Raw genomic sequence first — 24,326 nt, 5'->3', positions numbered from 1 at the left:
AGGGCTGCATGCTCAGTCCTCTTCTTTACTCCCTGTTCACACATGACTGAGGGCCACCCACAGCTCCAACACCGTCGTCAATTTGCTGATGACACCACTGTCATAGGCCTGATCACCGGTGACGAGGAGAAGAACACGTCCCCCCCTCCATCAACGAGACCAAAGTGGAGCGAGTCAGCAGCTTCAAGTTCCTCGGGGTCCACATCAGTGATGACCTGACCTGGACCCATCACACAGACTCCATCAGGAAGACGGCCAGGCAGCGGCTCTTCTTCCTCCGCAGGCTGCGGAAGCTCCACATGGACTTCAGGATTCTCTGCAACTTCTACAGGTGCACCATAGAGAGCATCCTGACTGGCTGCATCACCGCCTGGTACGGCAGCTGCACCGCCCTGAACCGTGAGGCTTTACAGAGGGTGGTGAAGTCTGCCCAGCACATCACCAGGACGGAGCTACCATCCATGAAGGAGCTCTACACCCAGCGGTGCAGGAAGAAGAGCAGCCGGATAATCAGAGACCCCTTTCACCCAGCCATGAACATTTTTGCCCGCTGCCGGCAGCACCAGGCTCAGAGACAGTTTCATCCCCCAGGCCATAAGACTTTTAAACTCCTCTGATCTGCAATAACTCTACTAAACCAGCACCGTGACATAATTGCACTAGTGTTTTTTCTTCCGGTGTACATATATTTTTAGATCTATATCATTTATTAAGTTTTTTGCTTGTAATGCTCTGAGCATTGCTATAAGAGCCTGTGACTCTAGCATTTCATTGCCAGTGACTGCTTAATTTTATTGTTGTGCATTTGATAATAAACTCTTGAAACTTGAAACTGGAAACACACACACACACACACACACACACACACACTCAGGTGATTGTAACGTATGAACTCAGTGTTTATTGTTAAAGTGTCAAGTGAGAACAGGTCTGAGGAGGAAACACACCAGACTTATATCTCTCTCTATCTATCCATCTCTCTATCTTTCCTATCTGTCCTCCTCTTCCTCTTCATAACCATCTTCAGTCGGAGAGAAAAAACACTGTGAGCTCACAGGAATCAGGACAAACCAGTCTGTTCAAGAAACACACCCAAAAATACCAAGCAAGGGCACACACAGAGAGAGAGAAAGAGAGAGAGAGAGAGATTTTTGATTTTTCACAAACACTTTATTTACATTTTCTTAATTTTACAAACCACTTGTTTACAGCATTATTCAATAAAATAGAAAAAGTGCTGCTGTTAAAAAAAACTCAGTCTGTTAAAAAGTGTGGAAAGGACAGCTCATTGTTGGTGACGGTGCAGAGTATGTCATTAAAACACCAAATTCTTTTAAAAGACTCGAGATCAGATACCATTGTGTAAAAACTGAACTCGAGTCTGAGTCTGGCCCGGAGGTTTACCACCCACACCGCACCCGCTTCCTGCCCGTTCCTGTTCTCTACCCTGTTCTTCCTACTAATGTAAATGTCCATCTTGGCCTCACCTGAGAGGTGGTTCAGGAGCTGCCACTTATCTTTAGCTGCTTTGTTGTAGGCAGCTCCCATGATAAAAACCTTCTCAGTAAAAGTGACGTTAAAATCACTAAAAACCGCAGTTAAAAGAGCGAAGAAACTTGAAAGTCTCTTGCACTCAGTAAAAACGTGATAAATAGTTTCACGCATGTCACAAAAAGGACACTTGTTAAGAACGGTGGGATTAAGAATAGAAATAAAAGCGTTGGAAGCGACGGCGCCGTGTAAAATTCTCCACTGGAGGTCGCCTGTTCTTTTCTTGAGGGGAGGTTTGTATAAAATCCTCCACTGTGGGCAGGGTCCATGCTCCCCCCACCTCCGTGACCACACAGTGGGGGGTCTGTGGCTCAGTCCGGTCTGGTGGATGCTTTTCACACAGTTTCTGTACAGCGTCTCTTTGTCCGCTCTGTGAATTGTTAGTTTGTGTTTGTTGACTTCAGTTAGTAGGGGGCCGGTCTTTTCTCCCAGGCCTGGGCTCAGGATAATTTCCGGGTAGGGGTCTGCAGCCTCTGGTGTGATTTCCCCCCTCTGGTAGACCCTCAGGAGGTCTTTCTCACGCATAAAGAGCCTCTGGGTCCAGAGCTCCAGGATCCTCTGGGCCATCCGGCTAGACTGCAGCCCCAGCAGGGAGCCCAGGGCCTGGGCGTTGTTGAGTGCCGGCCCCACTGCATCCACCAGCTGCTGTAAGGTCACTGTTCCAGACCGGGTCAGCGCCGCCATAAGGCCGGGTGTTGTTGTGCCGCTGACGTCCAGTCTGGCTCCATTCACGAGTGGTTCTCTCAACAACCAGTACAGAGAGTCTGCTTTTTGACACCTTGTTTTGTTAAAAAGGGCCCATGATTTAAAAACACCTTGATAAAAAGGAGGCAACCCACTTAACTTTAAGAATTTAGAATCTGTTAAAAACAGAGCATCATCCAACCCCAGGTTATTTGCACGCCTAAGGATGCTGCTGGCCACATCTCTCCACACCAGATCTGCTGCACCTGTTAGATATTTTTGGATGAATTGAATTCTAAAAGTTGCAGTCCGGCTGGCCAGGTGGACGAGGCCTTGTCCCCCCTCCTCCCTGGCTAAAAACAGCACCCCCTGTGGCACCCAGTGTAGACCCCCCCAGAAAAAGTCCACCATTTTCTTTTGTAAAGTCGAAAGTAAGCCAGGGGGGGGTTCCACACACATCAGGTGGTGCCACAGTTGGGATGCCATAAGATTATTTAAAACCAGTACCCTCCCTCTAAGAGACATCTTTGGGAGCAGCCATTTCCATTTTAACAGTTTGTTTTCTATTTTTTCTGTGACGTTCTCCCAGTTCTTCTTATGTATATCTTCGTTTCCTAAAAACACCCCGAGGTACTTTATGCCCTCCCTCTTCCATTTCAGGTTTTGGGGGAGAACTGGGAGACCTCCAGGCCACTCCCCGACCGCGAGGGCTTCGCTTTTATTCCAATTGACCCTCGCGGCCGATGACACGCTAAAATCATTTAAGATTTTGGCTAAAACATCTACATCCGTCTGGTCTTTAATAAAAACAATAAGATCATCGGCATAAGCCGATCAAATCAGGTTGACCCTAAAACCAGGATAAAACACACCTTGGATGCTAGATCTTATTCTGCGGAGGAGAGGTTCCAGGGAGAGTGCGTAGAGCATCCCCGACAGAGCACAGCCCTGACCCCTCTACCCTGAAAGGAGCACTCAGACTGCCGTTGATCTTTAACACGCTCTCAACGTCACAGTACAGCACCTTGATCTTAGCTATGAAGCCAGCGCTGAACCCAAACTTCCCCATCACTTGCCACAGGAAGCTGTGTTCAACGCGGTCAAAAGCTTTTTCTTGGTCTAGGGAAATCAAGCCTATATCTACATCTAATGAACTGGAGACATCCAAAAGGTCTCGAATGAGGTGGACATCGTCCACCATGGACCTGCCGGGCACGCAGTAGGTCTGGTCCCTGTGGATGACCTGCTCCATAGCCTTCCCCAGCCTGGAGGCCAGTGCTTTGGACAGAAGTTTGTAATCCACACAGAGCAATGACACAGGGCGCCAGTTCTGGATGTCCTGCAGGTTCCCCTTCTTCGGGAGCAGTGTGAGGACAGCCCTCCTGCAGGACACTGGCATGGAGCCAGACGCCAGACACTCATTAAAAACCTGTAAAAGATCGTGCTTTATAAAACTCCGGGGTCAGTCCGTCAATGCCAGGAGCCCGCCGTCCCTGCATGCCTTGCATGCAGGGACGGCGGACTACAGGGCCAGAGTACAGGGCTTGATAAAAACTCACAGCCCGCTCTCTGATCTGGCTCCATCAGCTCTTCCCCTGTGTCTGAGAGCAGGGTGTGGATTACTCTCCTCTGCCCGTTCTTTATCTCCAGACTGAAGAAGTAACTAGTTGGAGCATCCATTTCACTGATGTTCAGGAACCGAGACCTGACTAACGCGCCCTGTACTTTACGTTCTAACAGGTCGGCTAAAGCCATCTTTTTTTCTTTGAGGTTTTCAATATAACCTCGATTTCCGGTGGACTCACTTAAATGTTCTAGTTCCACTATGTCGGTCTCTAGATCTTTCATAGATCGGGGGGCGTCTCTTGTGACATTGAGGGTGTGTTGTTGACACAATAAGCGTATTTGTGTCTTACCGTGGTCCCACCACTGCCTAAGATTACTAAACTCGCCCTTCCTCTGTCTAAAAACACCCCAGAAATACGTAAGAACATCTGTAAAACTCTTATCAAATGTTAAAACAGAATTAAAATGCCAATAGGCGCTCTTCAGTAAAACATTCCTGATAAACACATGACATAAAAGCAGGGAATGATCACTAAAACCAGCCGGCATGATAGCACAGCTTTTAAAAATGTTAAAATGATGTTTAAAACAATAAATCCTGTCTAACCTGGCTGAGGAGATCCTACTCTCTCTGATGTGGGACCAGGTGTACTGTCTGCAGTCTGGGTGCATCCTCCTCCACACGTCCACCAGGCCGTGAGAGCGGACCAGCTGCTTTAAGGCGTGCTGAGAGGCTGGATGAGGCTCTGCGTGGTTAAGGTCTAAAACCGCATCTTCAGTGCAGTTAAAATCCCCCCCCAAGAATAAAAAATCCTCCATGGCACCATCATTAATAACTTCACTTATTTTTAGTAAAAAGGGCTTCCTCTCTGCACCGGTTGCTGGAGCATAAACGTTAATAAAAACAGCAGTGAAATGGTCGAACTGAGCTTTGGCTAAAAGAAGCCTCCCCTGGATCACATGTTTGACCTCCAGCGAGTTTGGTTTAAAAGCCGTGGAGAAGACTCATTATTAGAATCACTTTGCGTTTCTTGTGAAAAACATAACATTTTTTCATTATCACTGTTTTTATAAATAAGAGTTATTTTCCTTTGATCTCTTGCAATGTTCACGTTTAAAACCCCAACTTTAAAAACATCCATGTTGTTTAAAATGTTAGAAACAAAAACAGAAAACATTAAATAAATTAATACACACGTTGCTGTCCTTTCCATCACTACTCAGTTGTCTCTTTGCTCTGAGCACCAGTTTCTTGATTCTAAAAACGTCCTGGTCTGTGGCTCATGTGGAGTCTGGCCGAGGAAAAAGAGAGAGAGAGAGAGAGAGAGAGAGAGAGAGAGAGAGAGAGAGAGAGAGAGAGAGAGAGAGAGAGAGAGAGAGAGAGAGAGAGGGAAGAGAGAGAGAGAGAGAGAGAGGTTAAACCTCGTAGTTAATGAACATCTTGTGAAACAGCTGCAGATCAGATTCTTCTTCTTGTGTTTGAATGTAAATAGTTTTGTTTGGTGGATGAATGAAATCAACTGATGAATAATAAATAATAAATGTATGGATCAGATGTAGAGTTTCATCACGAGCTCAATCTCTTCTCCATCAGTACAAAGTACTTTTCATAATTCAGATCCTTTGATGACGTGTTGTTCACACTTTGTGTTTGGTCACGTGACACCAGCCTGGTGCACAGCTCCATGAAGAGATGATGGTCTCACTCTGCTGCAGAGGAAGTGGACCTCAGAGCTTCAACATCTGCTGGACAGATGTTAGAGCAGCGTGTTCATGAACATGGCGTCACAGTCACATGTTACACTGACACACGTGTGTTGAGGATCATCACAAAGTCACATGATGATCTCTCCACACAGTGAGAACTGGAGCCTGTCAGGAACTGACTCTGTCAAACATTTCTGATCCTGAAGTCACAAAGAACTGAGACGGGCTTGAACAGGAAGTGACATCATGTTGAGACAAGTGTCTCTACAAAATAACACAAACTGTTCAACACAACAGGCCCAAAATGTCCACTGTCTTCAGGACATCATCTCTCAGACACTTTCTGTCCCTTGTCTCTGCTGTGAACCTCCCATCATCAATTATTTCCCAGCATGCAGCTGTTCCCAGAGGCCTGCTACAGTCTCCCCCTGGTGGTTGTTCTGAGGTGGTGGTCGAGAACGTACAACAAGAATCTTCATCTACGTTTGTATGAAACGTCCTCGGGTCAGTTTTCTATTAAATATGGTAAAATGTTTATGAAACAGTTTCCTCAGAGACTTAAAGATGCTCTGCTCTTCATCGACTCTTCTTCATTCTGTAAATGTCTCATTCACTTTTCTTCTGCTGGTTTCCATTATGTCAAACTGGTGATTTTGTTCTTTTACCTGCACCAAGGACGAGATGTTTCCACCAGTTTGTTTGAAGAGGAAAGAAAAGCTGAGTCATGATTCCAGTGAAGTCGGTGGAAGGATGTTTATTGAGCATTAAAGCAGAGACAAGTAGAAACAGAACTTTTCTCTCTGAGATGCTTTTCTTCTCGTTACATCTGGTTTGTCACAGAGGAAATGATCCATGTGTTTGACTCATAGACTGAATATAAAGGCTTTGACTGGGATGTGCTGCTGTTATACTGCAGCGCCACCTGTGGGTCAAAAGTAGAAAAGCCACCACCGCTCTGCACCTGATGCAGAAATGAAAACGTCCCATTTTTAAATCCAGAGTTTTGATCTTTTGTGTCAAAGACAAAAGTCTGATTTTAAACTCAAAGTGATTTGATTGTGTTGACCTTTGTGTTGAACTAAATCAATTTGTGACGTGAATCCAGGAACTTTAAGATCATAAACAAACAGAATGTGGTTCTACACACATGGAGACAGACTGAGGGACAAAGGTGGAACAGAATAAAGGAAACTTAAACACATATATGTGACTCTTTATAGAGGGTTATATATTCTGCTTGTGTTGTGTCATTTCAATAAACACATTCTTCATGTGAATAAACAAAATCGGTGTGGAGGGCCATCTAGTGGTGAAGTTACATATTACAACCACCTCCTCTGATTCCTCTGGAGCTCTGTCTCCACTCTGCCTTTACATTACATTTCATTTAGCTGACGCGTTTATCCAAAGCGATTTACAATAAGTGCATCAACCATGAGGGATCAAACCCAGAACAACAAGAATCAAGAAAGTACAATTTCTTCAAAAAAGCAAAACTAAAAAGATGTTTAAGTGCTAATAAATTGTTATTTTGAAATTTGTATGGATCCTCAGGACACAGCTCAGCCTCCGTCCACACACACTGTCCTCTTCACACTGTCCTCTTCACACTCAGCTCGTCGAAGATCCCCCCCACCACCTGTTGAGAGAAGAAGACATCAGTGTCACAGAGACTCACTTCATCAGCTGTGAGTCAGTGATGCAGCTCATCCAGTAGAAAGAGCAGCAGGGACTTCAGTCCTGTTCAGAGGTGGAGCAGCTTCCTCTCTGCTTCATGTTCACGTGTTGGAATGAACACGCTAAGAGCTCAGTGTGTGTCCTCTGCATGTCAAAGTGCAGAGTGGACACCTGAGAGGTGGATTTACTGCTGTTACAGGTGAAGCCATGTTTCACTGTGTGTTGATGAACATCTGCTTCTGACAAACTGGGACCAGAGGAGACAGATGGACCTCAGCAGAGGTTCTGCTCTGTATAAAGAGCTCCTGGTTACCATGTGATGAGGAGAGGCTTCAGTCCCACTGATCTCAGAGCTGTGACAAAGATCCACCTGATCAGTTCTTCACTGATGAAGTGAGAGGACAAACTGTCTCAGATCAGATGAAGACGACACCGTCTCTGTCCCTCGTGTGAGGCTGTCAGCTGTGGTCCAGCTTCACTTCCTGTTCACATGAAAACAACAACAACTGTCGTCTTCACGTCAACTCAATCACATGATCCCAAGCAGCTTGTGGCTCGTCTGATTGGCCGACTGTTGTCTCTCTGTGTCTCTGTCCAATCCTGACGTCTGTCCTCATTGTCCTCTCACAGCTTCACTGAGGAAACACTGAGGCCTGAACTACGAAGAAACTTCAACATGTCCAGGAGATCTTTCTGAGATCAGCTCAACTGAACCTGACAGACACAGTCAGGCTAAGTGGTCACATGACGCTGGTTATCAACTTGTCAAGTTAACTCAGGTTTTCCTCATTGAGATCGATCATCTGGGATCGTGTCAATGTGTAAGTTACAGCGCCCCCTGGTGGCATTTGGTAAAAATATATTACGTGACCACGACATAATAACGTGTGTGAACGAGATAAATAACTCGAGGCCACGAGATCTGAATCTGTTGTTTACTAACAAGACGAGTAGAAGAGAAGAAGACACACACTGTCTCACTGTCTCTGAGGACACACACATGGACCTGTCTCCAGGAAGCTGAGGTCATCTGGTGTTTTGGGGACAGGATGAGTCTGGAGACATTGAGATGTTCTGGGTGAGTTAGAGATCAACTGAACCAACCAGACGTTGATTTAAACTTCCCTTATCCGTCCCTTTAAGGAGAGTGTGCACCACACAACAGTGTAGAGTCACTGTGGTCAGTGGGCGGAGCTTCTATACTGGTTGATCTCCAACTTAACCTGGAGCAGGTAAGCTGTCATCAGAAGTTACCATGGTGATTTACCTGGTTAAGAAGTGGACGAGCTTCGTAGAACTGAAAAAACTAAACTGAAGTTAACCTGATAACCACAAATCCTGCTTGGTAGCACAGACCCTGGATCTGTGATACTGACTGTGTTTAGTAACATACTGATGAAAGCAGCGTGGACTGACTCCAACAATCTACTGACCTCAGAGTCTCCAGTCGACAGGTTGGACTCTGCTGTAGATCAAGCAGCTCCTTCACTCCTGAGTCCTGCAGGTCATTGCAGGTCAGATCCAGTTCTCTCAGATGAGAGGGGTTTGACCTCAGAGCTGAAGCCAGAGAAGAACAGCTGATCTCTGTCAGTCTGCAGTTCACCAGCCTGAATAAAGAATACAACTTAACTGTAAATTAAACTGAGTTCATGTGTGAAAATAACAGACACATATTCATGTGAGCACAGACTCATAACATGGAAGATAAATATGAAATCAGACATGTTGGACTAAAAAAGAGTCCTGATTCAGTACAAATAGATTATTTGGACCTGGTCTCTGTCCTGCAGATCAGTTTATGAAATCCAGAACTAAACTCAGTGTTTTAACAAGTAGCTGAATATTTAAAATGTCACAGATTAATTAATAAATGGATTCAAGTTATGTATGAAGAGGAATTATGTTAAATTAGAATTAAATGAGAAAAATTGTGTATAAATGCTGTATTATAGATATGAGATCTACAAAAGTCAGTCAGTGAACTGACCTCAGAGTCTCCAGTCGACAGGTTGGACTCTGTAGAAAACCACACAGCTCCTTCACTCCTGAGTCCTGCAGGTCGTTGTTACTCAGATTCAGTTCTCTCAGATGAGAGGGGTTTGACCTCAGAGCTGAAGCCAGAGAAGAACAGCTGATCTCTGACAGACTGCAGTGATTCAACCTGGATAAAGAATAAAACTTAACTGTAAACTGAACTGAGTGCATGTGTGAAAATAAAGGACTTTGACTAAACATCACTGTCTCTGTTTTCAGACCTGAAGTCTGAGTCAAGTTGTTCTGGACATTTTCTGGAACTTTTCCTGCAGCCTCCTAATAAAGTTTCTGAGTGAGTCCATGTGAGAATAGAGCAGGTGAATGTCCAGAGGATTCACAGAGAGCGAGTGGACGTGTTGATGAGGTTTCTAACACGTGACGGACGTGAAACTGGACGAACACAAATATCTCAGGAAGAAGAAGAGGAGCCGGACACGTAGAAGACGAAGACGTCAACTTGGAAACACAAGGAGATTCCAGATCTTCTGGTGATGAGGGCCGACGCCGGTGTGGATGAGCTGTAAACAACAACACTGATCTTTCCACAGCAGGATTTATACGTCATGTCCCGCCTCCTGCTGCTCTACAGGCTCCGCCTCCTGCTGCTCCACCCGTTCTTCATATATGAAAGTCAAACTCCAGAAAATGTCCAGACACTATTTTACAGAGTTCATGACTGAAAACAACTTGAAAGTCCTCGTGTCCTCGGGGTTCAGTTGTTTGTAATATGTAACTTCACCACTAGATGTCTCTAAATATCTTGCTGGACATGTTCAGGAGTCGTACACGTGGACAAGTGGACTACGTTCACATGTACGACACCTGGAGACGTCACTAACTCCTTCACACTGAACCTGTAACTTAACATAACTTAACGTAAACATGGTTATCATGGAGATATGTGTTTTGGCTCCGCCCCTCGTCTGAATGTTCCCACATGTTCCTGTTGCTGTGAACGAGTCGGACCCGGACAATCTCCTGCTGCTGCTTCAGCTCCAGAAGATGTCCGACCCACTTGTCAGAACATGTTCCACAGTTGATGTGTGAAAGGGCGAGCAGTTCTATGATCATGTGTTCTTGAAGTGGTGATGATCTGAGCAGCAGTTGGACCAGTTGAAAGTGGTGCAGGGAGCCTGAGGAACACGTGTGTACAGGGCGGAACAGAGATCAAGTGGTGAAAAGATAAAGGCATGGACGACCCCGTGTAAGTCCTGAAACCAGAGGAAGGGTTTCATGTTGGAAATGAACCCAAAGTGGAAGAAACAGGCCTGAAGAACTTGGTCCTAAAAATAAAAGACATCGAATATAATCAACTTGGACTCTGGACCCTGAGCCCAGTCCCAGAACACCAACGCAGCACGCTGTCATGTGGTCAGTCCACAGGACCACCGGGACGAGTCCTGGTTAGCTTCCACAGAAACATTACATGTACACATTGTCCAGCATTGGATTGTTTCTCTGTCAGTAAAACTTCAGTCACGTTGAGCCTGACTCCGTCCTCAGCGCTCATTCTACAAACATCTCTCAGCTCAGTATCAGTGTTCACTGTTAGGAACACATGTTCTGACCTTTGACCTTAAAGCTCCAGTGTGGAAGATTCAGGTGAAAGGATCCATTGTTAGAAACTGAAGAGAAAAGAATCCTAGAGATGTTTTCACTAGTTTCATCTGAATTGTACCAGTTGTTGTTTTCTTTACTTTAGAATGAGACATCTCATCTCTCATCTCATCTCATCGTCATCCGCTTATCCGGGGTCTGGTCGCGGGGGGAGCAGCTCAAGCAGGGGGCCCCAGACTTCCCTTTCCCGGGCCACATTGACCAGCTCTGACGGGGGGATCCCGAGGCGTTCCCAGGCCAGTGTTGAGATATAATCTCTCCACCTAGTCCTGGGTCTTCCCCGAGGTCTCCTCCCCACTGGACGTGCCTGAAACACCTCCCAAGGGAGGCGCCCAGTGGGCATCCTTACCAGATGCCCGAACCACCTCAGCTGACTCCTTTCTAAGTAAAGGAGCAGCGGCTCTAATCCGAGTCCCTCACGGATGACTGAGCTTCTCACCCTATCCCTAAGGGAGACGCCAGCCACCCTTCTGAGAAAACTCATCTCGGCCGCTTGTACCCGCGATCTCGTCCTTTCGGTCATCACCCAGCCCTCATGACCATAGGTGAGGATAGGAACGAAGATCGACCGGTAGATCGAGAGCTTTGCCTTGCGGCTCAGCTCTCTTTTCGTTACAACGGTGCGGTAAAGCGAACGCAATACCGCCCCCGCTGCTCCGATTCTCCGGCCAATCTCACGCTCCATAGTACCCTCACTCGCGAACAAGACCCCGAGGTACTTGAACTCCTTCACTTGGGCTAAGGACTCATTTCCTACCCGGAGTAAGCAATCCATCGGTTTCCTGCTAAGAGTCATGGCCTCAGATTTAGCGGTGCTGATCCTCATCCCAGCCGCTTCACACTCGGCCGCCAGCCGATCCAGTGAGTGCTGAAGGTCACAAGCCGATGATCCAATGAGGACCACATCATCCGCAAAAAGCAGTGACGAGATCCTCAGACCACCGAACTGCAACCCCTCCCCACCACGACTACGCCTCGATATCCTGTCCATGTATATCACAAACAGGATTGGTGACAAGGCGCAGCCCTGGCGGAGACCAGCACCCACTGAGAACGAAACTGACTGGCTGCCGAGGACCCGAACACAGCTCTCGCTTTGGGAGTACAGAGATTGGATGGCCCTGAGAAGAGACCCCCTTATCCCATACTCCCGCAGCACCTCCCACAGTTTCTCCCGGGGGACCCGGTCATACGCCTTCTCCAGATCCACAAAACACAAGTGGACCGGATGGGCATACTCCCAGGCCCCCTCCAGGATCCTTGCGAGAGTGAAGAGCTGGTCCGTAGTTCCACGTCCGGGGCGAAAACCGCATTGTTCCTCTTCCTTCTGAGGTTCGACGATCGGCCGAACCCTCCTTTCCAGCACCTTGGACAAGACTTTACCAGGGAGGCTGAGAAGTGTGATACCCCTGTAATTGGCACACACTCTCTGGTCCCCCTTTTTGAACAGGGGAACCACCACCCCGGTTTGCCACTCCTTTGGCACTGTACCCGACTCCCACGCGATGTTGAATAGGCGTGTCAACCATGACAGCCCCTCAACACCCAGAGCCTTTAGCATTTCTGGCTGGATCTCATCAATCCCTGGGGCTTTGCCACTGCGGAGATGTTTGACTACCTCAGTGACCTCCACCAGGGAAATTGACGACGAAACACCATCAACCTCGAGCTCTGCCTCCAACATAGAGGGCGTGTTATTCGGATTCAGGAGTTCCTCAAAGTGTTCCTTCCAACGTCCGACGACCTCCTCAGTTGAGGTCAACAGAGTCCCATCCTTACTGTACACAGCTTGGATGGTTCCCCGTTTCCCCCTCCTGAGGTGCCGGATAGTCTTCCAGAAACACTTTGGTGCCGACCGAAAGTCCTTCTCCATGACCTCTCCGAACTTCTCCCACACCCGCTGCTTAGCCTCCGACACGGCAGCAGCTGCAGCCCTTCGGGCCTGTCGGTACCCTGCAACCGAGTCAGGAGTCCTCCAGGATATCATATCCCGGAAGGCCTCCTTCTTCAATCGGACGGCTTCCCTGACCACCGGTGTCCACCACGGTGTCCGAGGGTTACCGCCCCTTGAGGAACCTAAGACCCTGAGGCCACAGCTAGCCGCCGCAGCTTCAGCAATGGAGGCTTTGAACACTGCCCACTCCGGCTCAATGTCCCCAACCTCCACAGGAATGCCAGAAAAACTCCGCCGGAGGTGTGAGTTGAAGATACCTAGGACGGGGGCCTCCTCCAGACGTTCCCAGTTCACCCGCACTACTCGTTTGGGCTTACCAGGTCTATCCGGAAATTTCCCCCATTCCCTGATCCAACTCACAACCAGATGGTGGTCGGTTGACAGTTCCGCCCCTCTCTTTACCCGAGTGTCCAAAACATGCGGCCTCAGATCAGATGACACGATCACAAAATCGATCATTGATCTTCGGCCTAGGGTACTCTGGTACCAGGTACACTTATGAGCACCCTTATGTTCGAACATGGTGTTTGTTATGGATAATCCATGACTAGCACAGAAGTCCAATAACAAACGACCGCTCGGGTTCAGATCAGGGAGGCCGTTCCTCCCCACCACGCCTCTCCAGGTATCTCCATCGTTGCCCACGTGGGCGTTGAAGTCACCCAGCAGAACTACGGAGTCCCCTACTGGAGCCCCATGCAGGACTCCATTCAGGGTCTCCAAGAAGGCCGAGTACTCTGAGCTGCTGTTTGGTGCATACGCACAAACAACAGTCAGAGTTTTCCCCCCTACAACCCTTAGGCGCAGGGAGGTGACCCTCTCGTCTACCGGGGTAAACTCCAACACCGCGGCGCTCAGCCGGGGATTTATGAGTATCCCCACACCCGCCCGGCGCCTCACGCCCTTGGCAACTCCGGAGAAGAATAGAGTCCAACCCTTATCCAGGAGTACGGTACCAGAGCCGAGACTGTGCGTGGAGGTAAGCCCCACCAGATCTAACTGGTAGCGCTCCACCTCCCTCACAAGCTCCGGTTCCTTTCCCCACAGCGAGGTGACGTTCCACGTCCCCAGAGCCAGCTTCTGCCGCCCGGGTCTGGTCCGTCGAGACCCCTGACCTTCGCTGCCACCCATGTGGCTGCGCACCCGACCCCAACGGGTCTTCCCACAGGTGGTGGGCCCATGAGATGAAGAGAGGGGGGGTGCCACGTAGTTTGTTCGGGCTGTGCCCGACCGGGCTCCGTGGCAAACCCGGCCACCAGGCGCTCGCCATCGAGCCCTCCGTCTGGGCCTAGCTCCAGACGGGGGCCCCGGGCTTCCTCCGGGCCGGGTCACATCTCCTCTTCCGTCGATATTCATTGAGGGTTTTTGAACCATTCTTAGTCTGGCCCCTCACCTGAGACCACTCTGCCATGAGAGACCCTACCAGGAGCACAAGGCTCCAGACAACACAGCCCTCAGGTTCACAGGGACACGCAAACCTCTCCACCACGATAAGGTGACGGTTCCAGGAGAGGTAGAATGAGACATTCATATTTAAATACTTTATATTTAAATACTTTTTATATATATACACATGCTATATTTACATACTTTATATTTAAATATTATATATACACTTCATATATATACTTCAAATTTCCATACTGTATATTTACGTACTTTATATTTAGCTTAAACATGACACTTCACCACTAGATGTCACTACATCCTTCAAACTGAACCTACAACATTAAAACATGATGTCTGACCTCAGAGTCTCCAGTCGACAGGTTGGACTCTGTAGAAAACCACACAGCTCCTTCACTGCTGAGTCCGGCAGGTCGTTGTAGCTCAGATCCAGTTCTGTCAGATGAGAGGGGTTTGACCTCAGAGCTGAAGCCAGAAAAGAACAGCTGATCTCTGACAGACTGCAGCTCCTCAACCTGGATAAAGAAATATGAATATTAGAATGTGTCCTCCTGTTGTTGTGGATCGTCATCATGTCAACACAGACTCTCAACATGCTGCTGACCTCAGTCCAGTCTGTGACATGAAGATAAATATCAGATCAGACATGTTGGACCATTGTTTCATTCATCAGCTTCTTCTCTGTGTGTTGGTCACTGAGCAGGTTTGTGTAATTAAACACTGTTTAAAGTAGGGATGGCTCCTGACAGTCACTTCCTGTTTGTTTCTATACTTATCAACTGTCCAACGTGTTTCAATAAGAATGTGTCTTATTTTGAAAACCTGAGGAGGACGAGTGCTCGGCCTCAGTCCACATGTTATTTACTGACACTTTCTTAGTGATCAGGAGCAGGTGAGTGCAGGTGAATGGAGTTGATGAGGTGGACGTGACTGACAGGCTGGGTGAGTGACAGATGACTGAGGGACAGTGAGCAGAGCAGAACTGAGACAATTTAAATAAATAATGACCCAATAAGAAAGAAAGTCTGAAAAGTGAAGAAGGATTTAAGGACCTCAGAGCCTCCAGTCGACAGTTTGGACTCTCCAGTCCAGAACACAGCAGCTTCACTCCTGAATCCAGCAGCTTGTTCTTACTCAGATCCAGTTCTCTCAGATGTGAGGGGTCTGACTTCAGAGCTGAGGCCACAACTTCACAGTGAGTCTCTGAGAGTTCACAACCACCGAGTCTGTAATTAAAGAAAATATCTGTTAGAATAAAATCAGAAAACACAACATTCATACAAAACGTGATCATGTGACCCTCACCCTGGTAAATCCCCTCTTTGCCTCATGAACATGTTAAAAACTCCTCAAGAGAATCCTTTCAGATTTGGTTCAAGCGTTCATTCAGACTGACAGAGGAACTCATTACATTCAGGTGGTCAAAGGTCAAAGGTCAAGGTCACACAACATGTTCATGTCCTCTTGAAGGCTCAAGTCTGTCTTTAGGGGATTTCTTCACATTCTGAACAGTTGGACTCAAAGATAAACTGATTAGATTTCTGGGTCAAAAGTCAAAGATCACAGTGACCTCATATTATTGTGAATACAACATGTCAGGAACCTGGAGGGACAGACACTGCACTGGTTGGTGACAAACACAGAGTGGGAACTCTAGTTTGACAAGAAACAAGAATGAACGATACTTCCTAGGTTGTCATTACTTCTGTCAAGGAGGTTTTGTTTTCCCCCAGTATATTTGTGTGTTGGTTGATTCATTAGTGGGATTATAAAAAATGACAGATCACCAGTACACTTGATGGAAGGTTTTGTGGTCCGTGAACCAGATCGGGGGGGGGGGGGGGGGGTTCCTCTTCGACAGACATGTTCATAGGACTGACGTTTACCAGTCGCACACACACACACACACACACACACACACACACACACACACACACACACACACACACACACAAACACACACACACACACACACACACAAACACACACACGATCATGTCTGGACTCACTCAGCCTTCCTGCAGTTCCTCACAGCTGGGATCAGTCTCCATCGACCCTGGTCTGATGTGTTGAACATCTTCAGGTCCAACTCATCCAGAACCTCCTCTGACATCTGCAGCATGTAGGCCAGAGCTGAGCAGTGGATCTCAGAGAGTTTCTCCTCTGATCTGTCCTCTGACGTCAGGAACTGTTTCATCTGCTGATGAACTGAGTGGTCGTTCATCTCAGTCAGACAGTGGAAGATGTTGATGCTTCTGTCAGGAGAAATGTTGTCACTCTTCATCTCCTTCAGGTTGTTGATGATTCTCTTGATGATCTTTGGATTGTTCTCTGTCTGACCCAGCAGGCCTCCTAAGACTCTCTGGTTGGACTCCAGACTGAGGCCGTGAAGGAAGCGAACAAACAGGTCCAGATGACCATTTGTACTGGTGAGGGATTTCTTCATGGTTCTCTTCAGGAGGTCATCCAGGGAGAAGGTTCTGTGTCTGTTCCCAAATGTTCCCAAGAAGTTGTTGAGTTCTTCTGTGTTCCTCTCGGTGTAACAGTGGAACATGTAGACTGCAGCCAGAAACTCCTGAACGCTCAGATGAACAAAGCAGTAGACTGATTTCTGGAAGATCACACACTCTCTTCTGAAGATCTCAGTACAAACTCCTGAGTACACCGAGGCCTCTGTGACATTAAGACCACACTGCTCCAGGTCTTCTTGGTAGAACATGATGTTTCCTTCCTCCAGATGTTTAAGTGCCAGCCTCCCCAGCTTCAGGAGAACGTCCCTGTCAGCCTCCGTCAGCTGCTGTGGACTCGTCTCATGTCCCTCACCGTACTTGTTGTTCTTCCTCTTTGTCTGAACCAGCAGGAAGTGTGAGTACAGGTCAGTCAGGGTCTTGGGCAGCTCTCCTCTCTGGTCTGTGGTCAACATGTGCTCCAGAACTGTAGCACTGATCCAGCAGAAGACTGGGATTTGACACATGATGTGGAGGCTCCTGGACGTCTTGATGTGTGAGATGATTCTGCTGCACAGCTCTTCATCACTGAACCTCCTCCTGAAGTACTCCTCCTTCTGGGCCTCAGTGAAGCCTCGTACTTCTGTGACCCTGTCAACACATGCAGGAGGGATCTGATTGGCCGCCGCAGGTCTGGAGGTTATCCAGACGAGAGCCGAGGGAAGCAGATTCCCCCGGATGAGGTTTGTCAGCAGCACGTTGACTGATGACCTCTGTGTGACCTCAGACACAAGCTCCCTGTGGTTGAAGTCCAGAGAAGGTCTGCTTTCATCCAGGCCGTCAAAGATGAACAAAGGTTTACAGACAGCGAGCGTCTCTGCAGTGAGCTTCTGTAACGCTGGATGGAAAACATGGAGCAGCGTGAGAAGACTGTGCTGCTGGTCCTTCACCAGGTTCAGCTCCCTGAACGAAAGCACAGCCAGCAGACCCACATCCTGGTTCTCTAAACCCTCTGCCCAGTCCAGAGTGAACTTCTGCACCGAGAAGGTTTTTCCAACGCCAGCGACTCCGTTGGTCAGGACGACTCTGATGCTGCTCTGCTGGTCAGTGGAGGCTTTAAAGATGTCGTGGACCTTGATGGGAGTGTCCTGGAGGATCTTCATCTTGGAAGCCGTCTCAAGCTGCCTCACCTCATGTTGAGTATTAACCTCTTCACTCTGTCCCTCTGTGATGTAGAGCTCAGTGTAGATCCTGTTGAGGAGGGTTCTACTTCCTGTTTCATCACTTCCTTCAGTCACATGTTCACATGTCCTCCTCACACTGAGCTTATGTTCATCTGAAACCTCCTGAAGACCACGATCTGCTGAAAGACAAGAAACAATGTGAGAGACAGAGAATCTGAGAATCTGCTGATTGTTTTCATCAGATACAGAAAAACTACAGAAAATAAAAGCTTTTTAACTTTGTGCTTTTCTAACGATGTTAAATGTTGATGCTGTATGAAGGAACAAAATAAAACCACATGTGCTGATGTCAGAAGTGAAGACATCAGCAGACACATGTACAGTGCTGCTCTGACCGGCTGTCTGACCTCCAGCTCCTGTTCTGGATCTTTGTCCACACTGGGGACAGGAGGAGTCTCCTGAAGAACCCGACTGGTCCCAGTATGAGGTGATGCACTTCCTGCAGAACCAGTGTCCACAGCTGGTGGAGACTGGATCCTTCAGGACGTCCTGACACGAAGCACAGCAGGACGACTGCTCCTCCTCAGAAACATGACTCCTCTTCCTCTCCCTGTGAAGACATGTCCTGATAACTCACATGTCACAGTCACAGGTTGTCATTTTGTCATGATTGATTGACAGCTTCAAGTTGACTGCAGTTAAGCATCTGAAGTCAGGCAGACTCCAGAGTAACAAGTTGGCAACTCATATTTTTTATAAATCACATTTAAACTGATTAATAATGGAGACATAAGAAGCACAAGACAAACAGGTTCAAACTAGAAATACTGCCAATTGTTTCCAGACTCATGAGGTCAGTGACCTTTGACCATTGAAATCTAAACATTCATCTTTAAGACCAAGTGACAAGTGGTCAAAATGTTGAGGAACTTCCTCACGACAGACTTGGGACATCCTGTTCAAGAGGTCAAAAGATGATTTGTGAGGGCACAGTGACCTTCGACCACCGTGACCTTTGACCTCCCAAATCTGGTGAATGAGTCTAAGAGAAAATTTGTACCAAACTTGAAGAAAGTCCCTCAGGGCGATCTTGAGATATCCCGTTCACAAGAAAGGTCTGGACGGACAGAGCCTGACAACATGGGGCTTCTGGCTGCTGGGTGTCACAGAGTAAAGGGTCTCAAGTGCTTTGAGGGTCAAATATAATGAACTTTGTTTTCATTGACTTGTACAAAGCTCCAGGGTTTGATATCATAAAGCCAGTTAATAAAATGTATTGGGGCAAGCTGCAGCCGTCAGGTGGAACTGGAGGATAAAACTCTGTCGTCTGCATCAAAGTTAGAAAGACGATTGTACTTTTGATGGATCGAGCAGAGAAGTCTCAGGAACAGAGAAAATAAAAGTGGTTCATGAATTGAACCTTGATGGTCACAACAATCGATGGAGCAGAGGATGAAAGAAGGTTCAGTCTCTCGTTAAGGAAGTGAAACGTCTCAACACTGGACGATGAAGACCAACTTCCACCTCCAGGTGTTTTACAAACATGTCTGACTGTGTGGAACGCTGTGGTGATGTCCAGCAGAACTAAACCAGCATCAGACCCAGAGGCCACAGAGAGAAGGATGATGTCATGAAGCTTCAACAGAGCAGATTCTAATGAGCTGAGCCACAAACACACTGGAGTCCGTTAAAGATCCTCAAAGAGAAACCTGGGAGAAGTTATTATGGTCACTGGGATTCACGGTTGTTTCTTTAGATGAGTGGATGGTGCAACTTGCTTCTCTGTCAGACCTCGATGCAGAATGACTCCACCTCATTTACATTGCTAACCTCCGCAGAGTAAGATGAGTGTGACCCTGGTTTCTAATGAGAGAATCTTCTTCACCTGGTTTAAGAGCCCATCTCCTGTTACAAGCAGTGACCTCAACTAAATAAACAGAGAGCAGTTTGGAGGTTGAAGGTTTGTGGTCTGTTACTTTATGTGTGAGCTGGAAATATAGCAACATTAATGTGTTTAAAACTAAAACTCAGTAATGTTGATGTTGCCTCAGACTCCTGAGATCTTCTATTCTTCCACCTGTGTCACTGAAGATCACCTGTTGGATCAGCTGGGGCCCTGCAGCTACTCCGTCCCCCTTTGTCCACAATTAATGTGGTTTCTTCTAAGATAATGTTACGAGAACAAAGTGACCTCAGTGGTCAGCATCAACACACCAACATGAAAAACATATTTAGAGATACAAGCAGTGACCTCCACCAAATAAACACTGAGAGAAAGTGGAGAGTTTGCAGGTTCACATGTTTGTAGCAGGTCTCTTACTCTGTGTGTGAGGGTCCAGGTTCTTTACTGAAGGTTGGACCTTTTCCCATGGACCAGTCACTCTTCAGAGACAGACATCTGGACCCTGGAGACTCTGCTCTCAGTTTGTGGTCCTCACCTCTGCAAACACAAACATGTTTTTATTCAGAACACATCATTCACTGGTTCGTTCTGTGAGGATTCAGTTTGGAGCTTCACATGTTTGTAGCAGGTCTCTTACTTTGTGGTTGAGGGTCCAGGTTCATTACTGAACGACAGAGGATGCTCTATGGACATGTCACTCTTCAGAGACACACAGATGGACACTGGAGACTCTGCTCTCTCCTCTTCCTCCTCAGATCCACTCATCTTCAGTCTGAGAAGAAAAACAGTGAGAGCTCAAACACACACATATAATATAAATGTAGATGAACACTCACCAGCTTCAGACTTCACGTGTCAAAAGGCCGAATTATAGTCAGGTTGCACACACGCATGCACGCAAGACACGCAACACGCCCCTTTCGAGCCCTCTGGCGGCTTGCGTGCATCCGCCAATTTTTCTAACTATACAACAAAGCGACACCAGCCTCACGCAGCCCGCAAGGCTTGTGATTGGTCTGCTTACTACATCCCGTCCGGAGCCTAGTTTCCGGTTTCATGCTCCACAATACACGGAAATCACGGAAGATTTAGAAGAACGAATATGGACCAAATAGATGAGCACTTGGCAGAAGAGATCCGAAAGTATGACCACTTGTATAACCCGTCACTGACTGGCCGATTTATCCGCCAGACATAGGCTATGAGGAGCCGGAGTGGCGATGAAAATAAACAGTCGACGAAGAAGAAGACTTCTCTTCTTTGTGTGTTTTGTCTTCGACAAAAAACGTTACTCCGCCTAGTGTTCTGGCGGTGAATTGCATTGAAACACGCGCAACACGTTAGTGAAGCATAAATCAAAACGAGTCCGTAAATGCTGCTGCGTGGCCTTCCGCGGTTGCAGTCGCAGGACTATAAATCTTCTATTCTTAAGGCCGATGTATGCTTCTCCGAGTCCGTTACGGACGGACGGACGGACACTTTTTGATTTATAGTTCTCCATTGCTGAAAACAATTGGGCACCAGAACAGTAGGTGGCGCAACGGAAGACGAGCTTGGAGAAGCCTACCTCATGATTTCTCAGAAGAAGTCCACGTTCATTATTTACCTGCTCCCGGCTTTTCACACACACAGTGTAAGATGGCAACTCAATAAAATAAAGTGACACCCAGCGGGTCATAATGTTTATGTTATCGTTTCTTAGCGCAGCGGTTCCCCGGTCTTGTTTCCGAACTGCGTTGCTAATTCCAATACTTGAAGCTACACGGAGGCAGCTAGCTTCCCCCCCAGCTTCCACACACAGTCAGCAGGGACTCCCGATACTAACTACTACCAAGTGTTTGCTTCTTACCTGTCGGTGTTTCAGAAACAGACTCATGATAACTGTGGGATTAAAGTCGTGACATCATGTTTTTGCATAGTTACCACCGCAGTTAGCATGGTGGCTAGCCCGCTAGCCCCGCTATGAAAGTTCGTTATAACCGTATGTGATCGTACACACATGGCGTCAGGGCTCTAACCAGCCACCGTCAGCCGGACAACTCCACTGGCTTAACACACTTGTCACATTAATCGTAGAATCGTGGTGCAGAAATGATGTCGTTCCGAAATACTGTCAGAGGCGGACCAATCACAGCCAATGTCTATCCGTAGGCTCTCCGCCATGCCGACGTGTAGTCAGTGGTCAGCATCAACACACCAACAGGAAAAACATATTTAGAGCTACAAGCAGTGACCTCCACCAAATAAACACTGAGAGAAAGTGGAGAGTTTGCAGGTTCACATGTTTGTAGCAGGTCTCTTACTTTGTGTGTGAGGGTCCAGGTTCATTACTGAAGAGTGGATGAGGTCCCATGGACCAGTCACTCTTCAGAGACAGACAGCTGGACCCTGGAGACTCTGCTCTCAGTCTGTGGTCCTGACCTCTGCAAACACAAACATGTTTTTATTCGGAACACATTTATTCACTGGTTCATTACTTTTCATTTAGCTGACGCTTTTATCCAAAGCGACTTACAACAAGTGACATCAACCCCAAGGAACAAACCCAGAACAACAAGAATCAAGAAAGTACAATTCTCATTGTCATTCTCTGAGGATTCAGTTTGGAGGTTCACATGTTTGTAGCAGGTCTCTTACTTTGTGTGTGAGGGTCCAGGTTCTTTACTGAACAACAGAGGATGCTCTATGGACATGTCACTCTGCAGAGACACACAGCTGAACCCTGGAGACTCTGCTCTGTCCTCTTCCTCCTCAGAACCACTCATCTTCAGTCTGAGAAGAGAAACAGTGAGAGCTCAAACACACACATATAATAAAAATGTAGCTGAACACTCACCAGCCTCAGACTTCACGTGTCTGCGCTCCTTGAGGTTAGAACAAGTCTGAACACTTTCACTCGAAGTTCAAGTTCAGTTCAACACCAGACGCTCACAGTCTGGACCCAGAGTTAAAATGACACACAGACAGGATCCGACTCCATCGACTCACAACACTACACAACACGACACGACATAACACACACTTCCTTCTTTACTTGTGTCTCCATGTGAGGACAGAAGTTTGTCCTGACTCTTCTTCTCTCTACAGTCCACAGGTAGAAAACTGACTCTGAGTCTGTGACAGTAAAATGATAGATTCAACATGTTGTTGTGTTAACACTCACCGGACTGTGAACGTTGTTTCACCGTCTGCGTTGTGTTGTTGAAATGGCTCTTGACTTCAACTTCAGTTACTGCTCCTCCTCCTCTCTGCATTCACTGGAAATCAAACAATATCTCTGTGAGGAGGGGGGGGGGGGGGGGAGGAGACTCACACACAAGCACACACACACACACACACACACACACACACACACACACTTCCTGCTTTACTTGTGTGTCCGTGTGAGGACAGAAGTTTGTCCTGACTCTTCTTCTCTCTACAGTCCACAGGTAGAAAACTGACTCTGAGTCTGTGACAGTGAAATGATAGATTCAACATGTTATTGTGTTAACACTCACCGCATTCAGAACGTTGTTTCACCCTCTGCGTTGTGTTGTTAAAATGGCGCCTGACCACACCTGAAACCATGTTTCAGGTGTGGTCAGGCGGGGGGGGGGAGGAGACACACATAAAAACATGACATATTATGGTTTATATCTTCATAGAGAACAAGGTGTGAATTAGGGCTTTACATTTATACACACACACACATACACACTAGAAAAACAATCTAAGATATCAAGGATGAAGTATTTAGTTTTCTGTTTCTTTATACATTAAGATTAAGATCCATTTATTCGTCCCAAACACATGCACAGTCATGCAAAGGCACACTCATGCAGGTAGGGAAATTTAATCTCTGCTTTTAACCCATCTGGTGAACACACAGAGCAGTGAGCGGCCGCGTACGGCGCTCGGGGAGCAGATGTTGGGGGAGTAAGGTGCCTTGCTCAGGGGCACTAGACAGGGTAGGGAGACTCTTGGATTTTTGGACAGATCAATCCAGGTTCGTCTTTTGTTGTCTCTCTGTGGAGTCGAACCAGAGACCACACGCTGCAGGTTCGAGAGCAGGTCCCTCAGTGGAGGTCACACTTCATTAGATTCCATCAAGCTGCTCCACCCAGCACCACTCAGAGAGACCAGTCCCTCAATGTGTAGCACGGCTTCAGCAAGGTTGTTGAGACTGAAATCTATGTGTGTGTCTGTGTGTGTGTGTGTGTGGAGATTGTTGGGATATTACATTTTAGCTGGTCTGTGTGAAGATGTTTATGCAGCTTCCCTCTAAACAATAAAAGAAAGGAGGGGGGGGAGCAGGATCAGTTTGATTCAGATATAAGTCCTTCACACAAATGATTTATTAATAACCTTTGCTGCGTAGTGTTATTAGAATGTGTGTGCGTCACATTGTTGTTCAGTCTCACACCTGTCCTGATAAAAGGTCTGATAAGAGCCGCTGCCTGTTGTGTGATAACTCTGTGACACACTATACACTGGACTCTAACTTGTTCTCATCTTAACTTTTACATTATAACGAAACTCCCTCAGATTCATTCAACATCACACAGAGTTCAAGCAGCTGGTCCAAGTTCTGAGGATCCGAATGTTTATACAAA

At 47.2% G+C, this 24,326-nt stretch overlaps 1 protein-coding gene across 40 annotated transcripts in view; it reads right to left on the bottom strand.

Annotated features, from left to right (window-relative positions):
* LOC128425788 (NACHT, LRR and PYD domains-containing protein 12) overlaps positions 1 to 24,326 on the bottom strand; it is a 99,892-nt gene that overhangs the window by 17,171 nt on the left and 58,395 nt on the right. For 12 of the 40 annotated variants that reach the window (XM_053412574.1, XM_053412587.1, XM_053412588.1 and 9 more), the window contains 3 exons: positions 14,539 to 14,712; positions 9,173 to 9,346; positions 8,619 to 8,792 (listed from right to left, as the gene is read on the bottom strand). In XM_053412574.1, coding sequence (XP_053268549.1) covers positions 8,619 to 8,792; positions 9,173 to 9,346; positions 14,539 to 14,712 — 522 coding nt within the window. The other 28 variants (XM_053412584.1, XM_053412600.1, XM_053412583.1 and 25 more) reach the window with 25 other exon arrangements.

This window comes from Pleuronectes platessa, chromosome 20 (assembly GCF_947347685.1).
Source record: "Pleuronectes platessa chromosome 20, fPlePla1.1, whole genome shotgun sequence".
Lineage (NCBI taxonomy): Eukaryota > Metazoa > Chordata > Actinopteri > Pleuronectiformes > Pleuronectidae > Pleuronectes > Pleuronectes platessa.
Note: the sequence above shows the minus strand (reverse complement) of the source record. Positions and strands in the feature narration are given on the sequence as shown.